The 13,665-nt window shown below is 54.0% G+C and overlaps 2 protein-coding genes across 4 annotated transcripts in view; one reads left to right on the forward strand and one right to left on the reverse strand.

Moving 5' to 3' along the window:
* Window positions 1–9,196, reverse strand: part of POLE (DNA polymerase epsilon, catalytic subunit) — a 31,210-nt gene extending 22,014 nt beyond the window's left edge. Inside the window, exons 1-16 of the mRNA XM_027670525.1 lie at window positions 8,960–9,196; window positions 8,417–8,497; window positions 8,292–8,336; window positions 8,056–8,148; window positions 7,382–7,536; window positions 6,619–6,760; window positions 6,248–6,328; window positions 5,898–6,005; window positions 5,379–5,489; window positions 5,020–5,105; window positions 4,180–4,299; window positions 3,352–3,484; window positions 2,641–2,754; window positions 1,672–1,884; window positions 842–949; window positions 6–134 (exon numbers count right to left, since the gene is read on the reverse strand). Coding sequence (XP_027526326.1) covers window positions 6–134; window positions 842–949; window positions 1,672–1,884; window positions 2,641–2,754; window positions 3,352–3,484; window positions 4,180–4,299; window positions 5,020–5,105; window positions 5,379–5,489; window positions 5,898–6,005; window positions 6,248–6,328; window positions 6,619–6,760; window positions 7,382–7,536; window positions 8,056–8,148; window positions 8,292–8,336; window positions 8,417–8,497; window positions 8,960–9,196 — 1,956 coding nt within the window. The remainder of the gene's footprint in view (window positions 1–5; window positions 135–841; window positions 950–1,671; window positions 1,885–2,640; window positions 2,755–3,351; window positions 3,485–4,179; window positions 4,300–5,019; window positions 5,106–5,378; window positions 5,490–5,897; window positions 6,006–6,247; window positions 6,329–6,618; window positions 6,761–7,381; window positions 7,537–8,055; window positions 8,149–8,291; window positions 8,337–8,416; window positions 8,498–8,959) is intronic.
* A 231-nt stretch (window positions 9,197–9,427) lies between these two features.
* The window catches only part of AIFM3 (apoptosis inducing factor, mitochondria associated 3), a 53,446-nt gene continuing 49,208 nt past the window's right edge, over window positions 9,428–13,665 (forward strand). For 2 of the 3 annotated variants that reach the window (XM_027670509.1, XM_027670511.1), the window contains exon 1: window positions 9,428–9,536. The gene's annotated coding sequence lies outside the window, so the exon portion shown is untranslated. Of the gene's footprint in view, window positions 9,537–13,438; window positions 13,465–13,665 lie in introns of those variants that run through there. The other variant, XM_027670510.1, reaches the window with a different exon arrangement.

Consider the following 13,665-nt stretch of genomic DNA (forward strand, 5'->3'; position numbering starts at 1 on the left):
CCCACCTGCAACCTGTTGGTCAGAATGATGTTGGGGTACATGGCCCCCACATCCAGATGGTATATAAGCGGACACTCAATTCTGTTGGGGACATCCTTCAAGGAATTCAGTTTGACCTTGATTTCATCACAAACCTGTGGCAAGACAAAGGGAAGTGAAACTCAGGCAGTAAGGAATTACTAAGTCAAATACTTGTTTAATTTGATCCTTTACTTCTTCACAGGAATACCTGCCACAGATTCTGGGAATGGATCTAAAGGACCAAAGGAGAGATCAGGGAATCCTTGACCACCAGTGCTTTAGGTTTTGGTTTGGACCTCCAAGGTGAGCTTTTCTGTAGGGGTACAAGGGAGGGAGCAGCTGCTTCCTAATGCGACTCGATCAAGGACTTTTTCAGTGCAAATGGATTAATGGAGACAACAGCAAAGATCAGAAGTCCCCAGTCTGGTGCTGTCCTCCAAGAAACTTCAGACTTGGATTTGAAGAGGGGCGACCTGCACTTTGTAGCTGATAAAAAGTGGGGAACAAGAGGAACATGAGTATTTGATATCTGAGGGGTCTGCCTTCTCTCTAAATCCCTAATCCCTTTCCAGCTTTCTCAGAGCTTTGCTCCTGGTTGAACCTGCAAACGGGAAAGCAGGAACTGCATCCCTCAGACGGCACAGAGACCCTGATCCCCAGGCTGGTCTCCAGTGTCCAGGCAAGGGGATCCTCATGGATTCAGTCTATAGACGGGCTTCTTGGTCTCTCTATGTAGAGCACAAATGGAACCAAAACAAGCACTTTACACCTGCAGCTCCAGCCCTTCCCACCCAGCTCAGCTGTGCTGCAGGTGCTGTACCTCCTGGAAGTTGGTGACCTGATCCAAGGGCAGACCCTCCTCCTCCTCAATGGCGTGCCGCAGCGTCTTCTCCACGTGCTGCACCAGGAAGTCGAAGGCAGCAGGATTCTGCAGGGATGTGGGGATGGCAGTGAGGCTGTGGGCAGCTGTCCCTGGCTGCAGACTGGCAGCTCCTGCCCTGCACCCCTGTCCTGCCCTGGCTTGGGGAGCTACAAGCTATAAGGGATATACTGAGGCATGGGGGGAGGTAATGAAGGTAGCAGCCTGATCCAGAAACAGGTAAAAGACCCTCAGGAAGGGTTCAAAAGAAGCTTTGTTTAGGAGGGAGAAGGACAGAGGGAGGACAGAACCCCAAGGGACAGAGGCATAACTTCCAAGAACCACTGGCTCAAAAACAAACCTAAAACCCCACCTCACCACCCTCCCTTGCTGTCAACAAGCTCTGGCTTGCTTCCAGTATGTGACACATGTGACACCTGCTTTCCCAGTGAAGCACAGATGTCCACTCGAAGGCCTCCTCCTACCCATTCCCAGCCCAGCTTCATGTGCCCAGGATCTCCTGGAAGTTGTCAATCATTGGAACAGGCTGTCCAGGCTATTGGTGAAGTCACCATCCCTGGAAGTGGATGGTTCAGTGGTGGCCTTGGCTGTGTTAGGTTAATACTCAGACTTGATGATGTTAGAGGGCTTTTCCAACCCTACTGATTCCGTCATTCTAGGTGCTGCCCAAGCCCAGCAGGGACACACTGGAGATGCCAACACTAGTGGACTGGTTATCACTCCCAACCATGCTGCTCCACAAGGACAGGGGCCGGCCGCTGGCCCCTTACCATTTTGAAGCGGCAGGGAATGTCACTGCGGAAGACCCCAGATTCCAGTGCTTCCACGTGGCCTCCCACATAGGTCTCAGAGTCCAGCACATGCCCATCTTCTGTAAGTTTGTTGAATTCCTGCTCCTGCTTGTTGGGGAAGATGATGTTGGCATGATAGGCCTGAACCATCAATAGTGCCTCACACAGCGTCCCCGATCCTTTTCTTAACACCTGCAGAAGAAAAACCCAAGCCAGTTTTAAACTCAAAAAAAGTAGACTTAGATATTAGGAAGAAATTCTTGTCTGTGCAGGTGGTGAGGCAGTGGCACAGGTTGCCCAGAGAAGCTGTGGCTGCCTCATCCCTGGAAGTGTTCAAGGCAAGGTTGGATGCGGCTTGGAAGGTCTAGTGGAAGGTGTCCCTGCCCCTGACAGGGGGTGGATGAGATAAGCTTTAAGGTCCCTTCCAAATCAAACCAGTCTGTGATTGAGCAGAAGTGCTGTCCCAGTGCTGGTGTGACCGGACTGGCCTTACAGCCACACAGTGAGCCAGACAGCTTCAGCTGGTGATACATGTGCAACACTTCTCCACCAGCAAGCAGCTTTGTCAGCTCAACCAAGTGGGAATGGACAGACATTTTCTACATGTTTAGCAGTGACAGCTTTCCAGCCATCCTCCCTACATCTGATAACAGCCATCAGGAGACCCAGCTTTGCATGGCCATGACTGCAAGTGAACTTGGCATCATCAGCCATACTTCCTTCTGCTCCGGCCCTGCATTACCAACCTGGGGTGTCATCTTCTCATAGACACCTCTCTCCAAACATCCCAGGAGATGTGGGAGAAAGGAGTAGCCTCTAAATCCACCCTCCCTTCCTCCTTGCCACAGGTGCAGAGGGTGCAGTGGGAATCAGATCTGTGGCCAGAGCATCCCTGCAGCATGGGAGACGTAGCTGGCAAAGAAATCATCATTTTGGGAAAGCACTCACCTCATCAGGCTCCATGGGAATGATGGTGCATAAGGCGAAAATGAAGGGATGCACATACTTCATATACATGTAGTAGGTAGCAACAGCATCAGACACTGAGTACGTGGCCAGGGTCTGTTGGGGAAGGAGAGAGGCAAATTAATCCCAATCCCATGACAGAGCAGCTCAGTGATAATGATCTTTCATTGCTTCCTGCTGGACATACTTGTATCAGCAGGAAGAAGGGAAAGGTGTATTTCTCCATAACCTAGGTTATAAAAAATGTTACTTCCAAAGCCACCTTGCTCTAGCTCTAATCACACAGCGACATGTCAGCTTTGACTGGGAAGAAACAGGAAGGATGAGCTGGAGACACAGAATCCACCCTGTTTGGGACTCAGGAAGCTGCTCCAGGGCTCAGCAGAACCCCTGCCCATGACAGCTGGAGCACTAACCCTCTCCTGTCCCTTCATCAGCTCTTAATGGTGCTTCTGATTTCGGTGGTGCCTGTCACCTCACACTGATGTACATAAATACAGAGAATGCACAGTACAACATCAGGGCCAGAACAACTTCAGTAGAATCCTGTTCCTTCTCCCCATGAGCTCTAAGGCATTGGCAGTTTGGGGAGAAAGATTGAGTTCACTTTTCAAAATCCACTTTTAACTTACAGATTCAGTTATACTGCAGCTCCTTTAGGCTGCTTTCCCATAGAGCACAAGGAGGGAGTACCTGAGGCTCTTCTGTAGCCATCCGGCACATCTCCTCAGGGTCCAGCTCTACTGGATCGTAACCCAGTTTTGCTTTAGCTGCTGCTTTCAGGTTGTGACTTCCTACTGGGAGGTAACTGTCTCTCTTCACCCACCTGGATAGAATCACAAAAATATCATTTTGTGCAGAGAAAAATCTTAAAAACAGGCTCAAGATTGCAAAGAGGATGTGGATTGCCACAGATGTGGATTGCCCCCAAGCACAGTGGGGTACAAGACTGTCCAACTTTAGCTATCCCAACCAGGACAAACCCCACTGTCCATCCCATCCCCAATGCTCAGAATTTCCACCTTCCAGCTCCCTCAGTGGCTTTAAGATAAGCATTTCTCCACTGAAGAAGACCCAGCAGGATTGCAAGGACATCCAGATGTGCTCCAGAGCCCAGATCGCACCAGGGGAAGAAACGTCTCTCTCTTTCCCATGTGTCATTTCCTCCTCTGGCTGTGCCAGGAGGCTGGTGGGTGAGGCTACAGTCCCTTCCCTGCTCCAATGGTCCGATCTTAACCTGCCCTTTCTCTGACCTCCCCAAATCATCCATCAAACACTCGAGGCTGAAGGGCATGAGCCAGCCCTGGGAGCCCTTCAGGGGAAGACTCGGCAGCTCCTGCGCGAGGCAGCGTGCCAAGGGGAAGAAGACATCATAGAAATGGATTATCACACAGATGAAGAAGGTTCACAAAAGCTTCCAACAGACAGAATGAGAACAGTATTCAAATACAACCGTAAGTATTTTATATAAACCCAAGAGATAAAGACGCAGCTATATTGTACAGTGGCAGCATTCAGTACCTCAGACAGTCCATGTGGATGCACTGGGATGCCTTGTACTCTCCCTGGCTGTCCTTCTGAAACCCAATTTCCTGATACATATTCATTCCATGAGCTGCTGCTCTTGCTTCCACAAAGGGCCTGGGGAAAGAGGCAGAGTGAAGAAAAGGAGCAGAACAGCCATTTTCCTGCATCTCCAACAATGGTTCCACAACCACTTTGTTACAAACTGCATAAAGAATTTTTCTTGTGATTTATCTGTGTATCTTGCCACGGGGAAAACTTCCTGCAGGACATGGGGACACATCATCCCTGGAAGTGTCCAAAGCCAGACTGGACAGGGCTTAGAGCAACCTGGTCTAGTGGATGGTGTTTCTGCTCACGGCAGCAGGGTAGGAACTAGATGATCTTTAAGGTCCCTTCCAACCCAAACCAGTCTGTGGCTCTATAACAGAATTGCAGTGTGACCCAAGAGGCAAAGCTGCTTGCTCATATCCTGCTCCTGGAGGTGGAGGCATGTGGTTCCTCTGCCCTGCTTCCCAAGGCTTGCCTGCGCCCCTCTCCCAGTATCCTCCAGGTCTCTTTTGACCCTCTTCCTGCTCTCCCATGACTGGGATCATCCATACACCAACAATCCCACATTGCCAAGGGTTTAAAGCAGCTCAGGCAGATGGATGGGACCCTTCATAAAGTCCTACTGCCGAGCCAACGGATTGGTGAGGATTTGGTGAGGTGCACAAAGTGGCCATTCCACATGAATTCCCCACTGTCTGAGCTATGGAAGGATGTCGAGGATGGAACCTGACCCTGCTCTCAGCTCAGGTGACACCTTGCCAGCTTAGTTGTCATTCCTGGTCTTACCAGTCAAAGAAGTCTCCGTTGTACGTGACGATAATGGTGGGTTTGGTCTCCTGGACATGTTCAAACCACCTCTGGATTAAATGAGCCTGGGACGAAACAGAAAAGATATGTATTTTAAGGAACTTCATCTCCTCCATGGAGAGGTGGTTGATACCATACAGTTTACTCTACCCTTCTCCTCTCCTCTGCACCTAGCCCAAACCTGACCATTCTTACTTTTATTCCCCAAGACTTGAAAGCATGGCCAGCCCTACCAGACTCATTGCATTTCTCAGTGAGGCAGTCTGCCAGGGAATGAGCTCTCTTGGGCCAACAAGAACCCCAGGCAGGTAAAACTCTACTGAGCAGAACGGACTTACCTCATCTGGTTCATTAAAGACACAAAATGGACCCTCATACTCTGGCTTGGGAGTAAACTCAAAGTCTTCAATGTCCTCTGAGACAATCTCCCTGTTTGTGATCAGGTAGCCCTGCGAAGGTGACAAGGAGGCAGTGAGGAGGACTGGGCTCACAGGCAACCCAAAAATGCTGTCCGAACAATGGGATGTTTTCCTCTCAAAAACCAGAGCTTCTGTCCAGGGAGAACAATTGTTTCAGAGTCATCCGCTGGCCATCAGAAAGGGAGACCACGGAGAGGCAACATGGGACAACAGCTTTGTTTCTCTCCCTCAGAGAAACACTAGCAACCTGAGCTGGGTGTCACAAAACTCAGGATCATGTGCATCACCCAGACTTTAATTCCATTTCCAGAGCCTCACCATGCAGCTGGCAGCACGGCAAGCCCGGAGCCAGTAGGGCTGAAGGGGAATGCTGGGCTGGTGCCTGGTTTCGCTGCTGGAGGCTGAAACCACCTGAGGAAACCACCCTGCTAGCCTTACCTGCCCATCAATCATATACGAGATCATCATGATCTGGTCTGTCTCTGCGTCAGGAAACTTCAAAGGGAGTTTGGTTGTTTCAATGTCAAAGGCAAGAACAACAGGATCCTGGGCAGAACCAAATTCATTAGAAAATATTCCAGAGCTGACTTGAAGTTAAAGCCCAGTGCAAGTGAACCAGAACCTCCCCTCTAGTCATTTTAGTGCTTTATCAACCCAAAAATCATTACCCGAGCCCGGAAACACAGCTTTCCCCCTACCACCATTGTGTGACAGCAGCAGCGTGTCAGAAACGAGTCCCTCGGGTGGACACACCTGGACAGAAGGACACCTGCCCACCCAGTGCTCACCGGCCGCTCCACGAGGTCGTCTCGGCGGGTGATTTCAGGGGGGTAGGTGTTGCCCCGGTATCGCACGTTGTACCAGTGAGCCTGTGGAGACAGGAGGGCAGGCAGTGCCTTACTAGAGGGCCAGATCCCTGTGGCACTCTGTTCAGTTGCTGGGGACAGAACTGCAGGAATCACATGCAGCCCAGAAGAAAGGCTCAAACTGTGGCTGTGCATCAATCGATTATCTTTTCTGTGTGTCATTAACTAAGAAGAAACCCAGCAGCACAGGACTAGGCTCTACACATGGAATCATCGTTACAGATACCTTTGTGAAGGTCTTGGAGAGAAAAAAACCTTTCTGTGCTTCAGGAGCAAAGCTCCTCCCTACTCACCACATGGATCTTCAGGTCGATGGAGAGGCGAATGTGGTAGGGCACGTCGTACTCTCGCATATCCACAATGTTGTCCATTTGGTTGGCAATTTTTCTAGAGGCTCCTTCCTCATCCATGCTTAGACTGCCTCCACTCAGAGCGCTGCAAGAGCAGAGGGAAGCAGCCACCTTACTAGAGGGCCTGTCTCCCAGGGACAGCCACTGGTGACACCAGCAGCAGGAGTCAGGGATAGGAGAGAAACAGAAAATGTTGGATATTTTTCCCTTTTAGTTACAACTAGAAATAAGGTTGCCCAGTGCCTCTCGGGATCCTTTCACAGGGAACAAGCAAACTATTTGAGGTACAGGCATAGATAACACCACATGCCATGCTATGCCATGCCATCCCAGAGGTAGCCTCCGGGATGTGCAGCATGGAGCTGGAAGATCCAACCTGGAGATGGGTGGCAGAGAGGCACAGCCAGGGCCAGACCCAGGCAGGACAACACCCCTGAGGAAAGCTGGGAAATGATCAAGGGAGTCTAATTATTAAGTGGGTGGTGAGGCCCTGGCAACAGTTGCCCAGAGAAGCTGTGGCTGCCCCATCCCTGGAAGTATTTAAGACCAGTTTGGATAGGGCTTGGAGCAACCTGGGATAATGGAAGGTGTCCTTGCTCATTGCAAGTGGATTAGACTAGATGGCCTTTAAAGATCCCATTCCATGATTCTATGAATTATTAACATGAGGGACTGACTGACTGACTTCCCTACAGGGAGCTCCCACCTCGACAACATGGCTGTGTAAACATCGCTCGCCTGGTCCCGCTCTCTGTTTTTCCTCACTGCAGGAGAGATCTCCTTCCGCACCTTCACCAGGTCCTCCACCGTGTTGAAGGACAGCTTGATGTAGTTCCTCTTCAGGCCTACCAAGTGGTTTGGCTGCGAAGCAGCAAGAGAATGGCAGTTCAGGGAGGGGAACCATGACAAATGGGGGAAGGCCAATGAGACTGATGCAGGTGGAAGAACTGGCCAAAAAAGAGGTGCTGATGGGTGGGAGAGTAAAGCCCCGAGAAGAGACTCTGGTGGGCATGTCAAGAGCAGCAGAGCAAGGGCCCAGCCAGTCCCGCTGATGCAGGCATCTGAGAGTGAGATTCACCCAGGGAAGAAGGAAGAGTGGATCAAGCAGGCATCCCCCTCCCACACTATCCTTCTTCCTCCAACCACTTTAATTCCTACAAGTAATGTGCTGAACACACTGCGAAACAGCTGATATGCTTCAGAAATATAATCACTGATAAGCAATTAGCCATAACAAACACATTTCTGAGACACCACAGCAGCACCAGGAGACTGAAGTCAAGCATGCTGCTTTCCTTCTCTACTCATCCCTTCCTACATCACTAGAGCTGTGCAAGGTCCAAAAAACCCCACTGATTAAGAGCACAGAGGGATACAGACCAAGTCCAAGTCCTCTTTAGGGACAGTCTCCAGCTTTGCAATCTTCCCTTGGAACTTCTTGGAGAGGAAGGAGGACACTTCCCGCTCGCAGCCCTGTCGAGAAACCGTGGGGCTGAGCAGTGTGCCTCTGTCTCTTGGGAGGAGACCATCCCAAAGCAGGCTGCCCAGGACGTCTCGAGCTCCCCAGGACGCTTTCTTCCCTGGGGACCTCATCTCTGCCAGGGTCCCCTCCTCACCTTCTGAGTAGCAATGTAGAAATAAGGCTTATAGGGCAGGGCCACCTAGGAGAGAGTAGATGGCTGATGGTGGCAGGTTCCCTACTGGGACCCCACAGTCCACCCCTCCCCACCCGCGGACCCACCTTGAAGCGGCTCCCGTCCTCCTGGATGAAGTAGTAATCCACCGCACTCACGGACCGCCGGTCCTCATCCAGCACCTCCGTCTGCCCACAGGCACCAAGACTCAACGAGTGCCTCCTTGAGACTCGCCCGGGACGCCACTACGGGACCCTCCCACCCTGGAGCCTCCCTCCTGGTAGGGCCAGGGAACCATGGGAGGGCCAGTATAGCCATGGAAACCCCTCCCGCCGTGTAGGGCTGGGGTCTCCTGTGGGAACCTGCTCTCCCGGTCCGACCGGGGGTCTCCCCGGGAGACTGTCTCCCCCACGCCCTATGTGGCGTATCTCCGCGGGACACCTCCCCATACCACGAGCCGTATCGGTGCCCTCCCCATGGGACCCCTGTCCCCCAGCCCTACCGGTGGTATCTCCGTGGGACCCCCATTCCTGGTACGCCTAGGGTCTCTCCGTGGGAAACCCCTCCCTAGGCCCTACCAGGGGTCTTCCCACAGGACCTCCCCATTCCCCATCTGCTGCCTGCTCGCCCCCCGCCCTGCCGGCCCGTACCGGGTGCATGTTGATGAGCCAGCCAGTCCGCTCGCCGGGCTCTGCGGGCCGCTCGAAGCCGAACAGCGCGTCCAGCCGGTCCGTGCGCTGCGCCCGCTCCAGGCGCTTGATCGCGGACAGCGCGGGGGCATCGTCCCGGCCGGACCCCGCGCCATCCGGCGGCTCCCGGGGCCCGCCCGCCCGCCGCCCCCACCGCGCTGCCCCGGGCTCGCCGCCGCCGCCGCCGCGGAACCCCATCGCGAGCGGCGCCAGGAAAGAATTTCCCGCGCTGCGCCGCGATCCCGCCAGAGCGAAAGCCCCGCCCCGCGGCCAGAACACCAATCAGAATGAGGCCCCGCCTCCCCGCGGACAAATCCCACCAATGGCGGGGGCTCCTGTCCGCGCCCCGCCCCCGTCACAACTCCGGGAGGGGGGAGCCGCTTCCGGCTGCCAGGCTGCGGGTTTCCTGGAGAACGGGAACGGGAGAACGGTCGAGCGCACCCAGCGGCACTCCCTGCCCGGCCGCTGGAGCCGGGTCCTGCCCGGGCCGAGGACATGGCTGCTGCTTTCCCCGTTGGGGACTCAGACAGCATCGAAGGTGAGCACAGGTCCCAGAGAAACGCGCGTGGGCACGGACACAGGACACAGACACAGGACTCACAGGCGCAGGACACACAGACGGCCTCCTGCAACGCGCTGCTGTCATCAGCATCCTGCACAGGAGCCTCATCACGCCCCAGCCCCCTCCCCTTCTCCTCTGGGCTGGCAGAGACGGGAGAGACACCCGGGGCTCACAAGCACACACGAGGGCCCCCCAAGCACCCACATGGGCCCAGTGTCCCCCCAGCAGCCCTGCCTGGACCCCGGCCCTCAGCCCCAGCCCACAGGCCTTGCCTCACCAGCTAGGCCAGCTGGAATTTTGCTGGTGAGTGCACAGACACACGCCCCCACGCCCCACCCATGATTGCAAAGGATACTCTCTAACCCACCAGACACACAGGCAGTGACACAGTTTAGCTCCAGCTGCACAGAGCCCCTCATTCCCTCACACCGCTCTCCTGCCCCCAGTAGCTAGTTTTGGGGCTGGAAGTTAAAGACCCTTCAGTCACGCCAGTGGGTGCACTGGGACTCCACTCTCTCCAGCAGGTGACCCCAAATCCCCTGGTGCACACAGGCCCCATCAGTAGCTGGCACTGGGTCCTTGAAGCACACACCCGGGTCAGAGTGGCATGACACAAAGAAATAGTCAATAAAACATTTCATAAGAAATATAAAAGTTCTGTGGTGACCATGGACAGGGCTTGCCCAAACTGGCTCAGGTTTATGCCCCCTGTTTTATTCCTCCTCGTTCCCCTTCTCATCCCTGTGGGTCCATTCCCCCACCCCTCCCTGTGTCCGAGTCCCCCCAGTTCACACATTCAGCAGTGGCAAAGCCCAGGCTGATCCTCCTGGGCGGGCCAGCCCCAGTGGAGTTTCTGGGTAGCCCATGGATTAGTGTGTCCCCTTCACCGCCTCCCTTGTCACTTGCTGATCAGCTCTGTGTCCTTGTCATGAAATGAGTGATGCACCACTCCACCTGTGTTCTCATCTTCCTCCTTTTAATAATACATCCTGGTTGCACTGAAGATCCTCAGCCATAAGGAGCAGAGACGCACTCATAGCCTGATTCCACAGTGTTGTGGTTTAGCAATGGTATTCCCCAATTTACTGTTCCCACTGAAATACTCCAAACAAAGTGCCCTTTGCTCACTCCCACCCCTCCTTCACCCTCCTCCCTGCAGTGGGATGGAGGCACAAAAGGTAAAGCTCATGGGTAGGGATAAGAAAAATTTACTGGAAATAGCAATGAAATGCTAAACAAACTGTAATAGCATCAATATTAATAACAGAGTGTACAAGAGAGGTGAATGATTCACACGCAAGTGCTCGACGTGCAGAACTCGACATTACCCCAACTACTCACTTCATTACCGCCTGACCAGAAGGGACACCCGCCTTCCTCCACCCTTTCCTCTCCCCCTGCCACCCCCCATCGTATGATGTGAGGTGGTACAGGGTAAGGCAGAGGCCTCATCCCAACCCACAAATCCATGGAGCATGTGGTGGAGACTGTGTCACTCAGCACTCCCCAGAAGCTCCTTTGAGCTTCCAGAAGTTGCTATCTCTGCTTAGGAAAGTCTGAATTTCACCTGAGCTTGACGCAAAAAAATCTCTTTGTAGATCCTGGACACCACAGCAGACTGTCCTGCCCTGACTGGCATGTCCAGCAGCAGGAGATTGGGATCAATGAAAGCATTCTCATGGTCCAAAAAGAAACTGACTTTGTGGCGGTGAAGAATGGAATTTAAAAATATCCTGCTGCCTTTCTTCCGAATGTGGAGTGGCTGCTGTTGAGTCAGACTTTCCCTGAAGATGCAGGAACCTGTTTCTCTTATCTTTGCCGTTTTTCATGGTTCTGCCACCTGGCTGCTGTGGGGGTCAGGTTACTTGTTTGCTCCTTGAGTGAATGTTTGTCATTTTGGGTATACTAGGCTGAGGGAAACGTGGGCAAGTTTTGATGATGGGTTCACCTCAACGTCTGTGTCTTACTGTGGCTTGTGCATGAGAACAAGCCTTTGTAGGCAGCTCTGTAGCAGCAGACGCTCCCTCAGGAGAGCAAACAGGTCTGAGGCATCAGCCCTGGATTGCAAACCAAGGTCTCTTGTTCCAGCAGCTTCTCACCAGATGTGACAGTGGTTGTCCATGGCTGGCATCTGAATCAGCCAAGCAGGGCAGGGCTGAGACTGGGTGGTTCAGAGGGCTTATTGCTGCTATGCACCGTGGATTTGGCATTGAAAGGTCGGGATTTGGGTGCTGGTAAACATAACTGCCCTTCAGTAGCAGAGGAAATCACAGAATCACAGAATGGTTTGGCTTGGAAGGGACCTTAAAGATCAATTCATTCTACCCTCCTGCCAACGGCAGGGACACCTTCCACTATCCCAGTGCTGCTGTAGGCACAAACTACCCAGCAGCTCTGTTGGGTTTATGGGGAAGGGAGGACTGCCATCCATCCATCCCTCTGGGTCCCTGCCCAGTCACCCCACTGCAGGTAGAGCTGCATCCCCCACTGTTCCCAGGGCAGCACAGCCCCACAGTGCTGCTGGTGTCTCATTGTCCCCCTGTAGTGAGGTGCTCGGCCCCACAAGGTACACTTGTAGTGCCAGCTGAGCATAGAGTCACAGGCTGGTTTGGCTTGGAAGGGACCTTAAAGCTCATCTGTTCCACCCCCTGCCACGGGCAGGGACACCTTCCACTAGAACAGGTTGCTCCAAGCCCTGTCCAACCTGGCCTTGAACACTTCTAGGAATGGGGCAGCCACAGCTTCTCTGGGCAACCTGTGCCAGTGCCTCACCAGCCAAGGATTTCTTGCCAGTATCCAATCTAAATCTACCCTCCTTCAGCTTAGAGCATGGCCACCCGTGGCTTGCTGTCAGGGTAATTCCCTGCAAAGCCATTTACTGTCTCCTTCCAAGGCTCAATCCTTGCTGTTTGCTTGGCAGCTGCATAGGAGCAGTTTTCCACACCACAGGTCAAAAGTCCTGCATGCCATGTAGGGAAATGGAGGTGATGGGTCTGCTAGGGGTCCCTGCACCCTGTGGGATGAGCTCTGCACCATGTCCCAGCCAGATGCAGCACCACATGCAGGGTTCCTACTGCTCCGTGGCCTGCAGACAGTGGACCTGGGATCATTTCTCCTGCCTTAAAATTGAGGCGGCTCCATGAGGACCCACAGTTCTCCCAAGGCTGTGGAGGGATGTGGCTCCCTGGAGCTTCCATGCTGGAATGCTCCATCCACGGGTAGTTTTTTTTAACAGCAGTGAGAACTGCAGCTGAACAGCCCAGTTAAGCCTCTTGTTCCTGCTCCCATTTGGAGCAGGGAACTGAAGTTGGACACTGAAGAGCAGTGAACTGCCCCTGCAAAACCTCAGGGAGTTGTATATATAATCAGGGTGTAAGACAGCAGCGATCTGAGACAAATTATCTGGTGGAGAAAAAAACTTCCTCTGTACCCAGCGTGGTCTCAAAAGTCATTGAGTGAAAATAAAGGACAGATTTGGGGCATGTGAGAAAAGGCGCAGGGACATGCTGACACTGCCAGACATGATGAGGAGGGAAAGAGTTTTCTGGGAGAACAGAAACGTGCCAGGGGGACGGTGGGGGCGTAGATCTCCGAGGGGGGAGCAGAGACGTGTGAATCCATAAGGAAAATGTAAACCAAGTGACACCTGAGAAGGGCTGGGACAGGGTATTTCAGGAGGGCAGGAATAGCCCCGGCAGCGGGGACCCCGCGGGACCCAGCAGAGCCGAACTGTCCCGGAGTGCCCGAGGCCAGCGGGCACCCCGCGCCCCGCGCGTCCCGGGAACGGGCAGAGCCGGCGGGGACCTCCCGCTCCGCTCCCGCGGCGGGGGCGTGTCCCTGCCCCGCCCCTCCCCGGCACCGGCCGCGCTCCGCCCGCCGCGCCGGCACAGCGGCGGCTGCCCAGGTAAGTGTCGGGGCGGTGGAGACCCGTTCCAGGGAAGATGTGAAGGTAGTGGGGCTCCCGGTGCAAGACCGCTGCCCAGGACCTCACTGCATCTCTGGCTGGAGGGAGTGGGCAGTAGGGGCCGCCGCTGCTCCCTCAGGAGCGGGGGTACCGGGGGTACCGGGGGTACCGAGGAGCGTGGCGGGCCCGGGGGCTCCTCTG

This window comes from Neopelma chrysocephalum, unplaced genomic scaffold (assembly GCF_003984885.1).
Source record: "Neopelma chrysocephalum unplaced genomic scaffold, ASM398488v2 Primary Assembly neopelma1_96873, whole genome shotgun sequence".
Classification (NCBI taxonomy): Eukaryota; Metazoa; Chordata; class Aves; order Passeriformes; family Pipridae; genus Neopelma; species Neopelma chrysocephalum.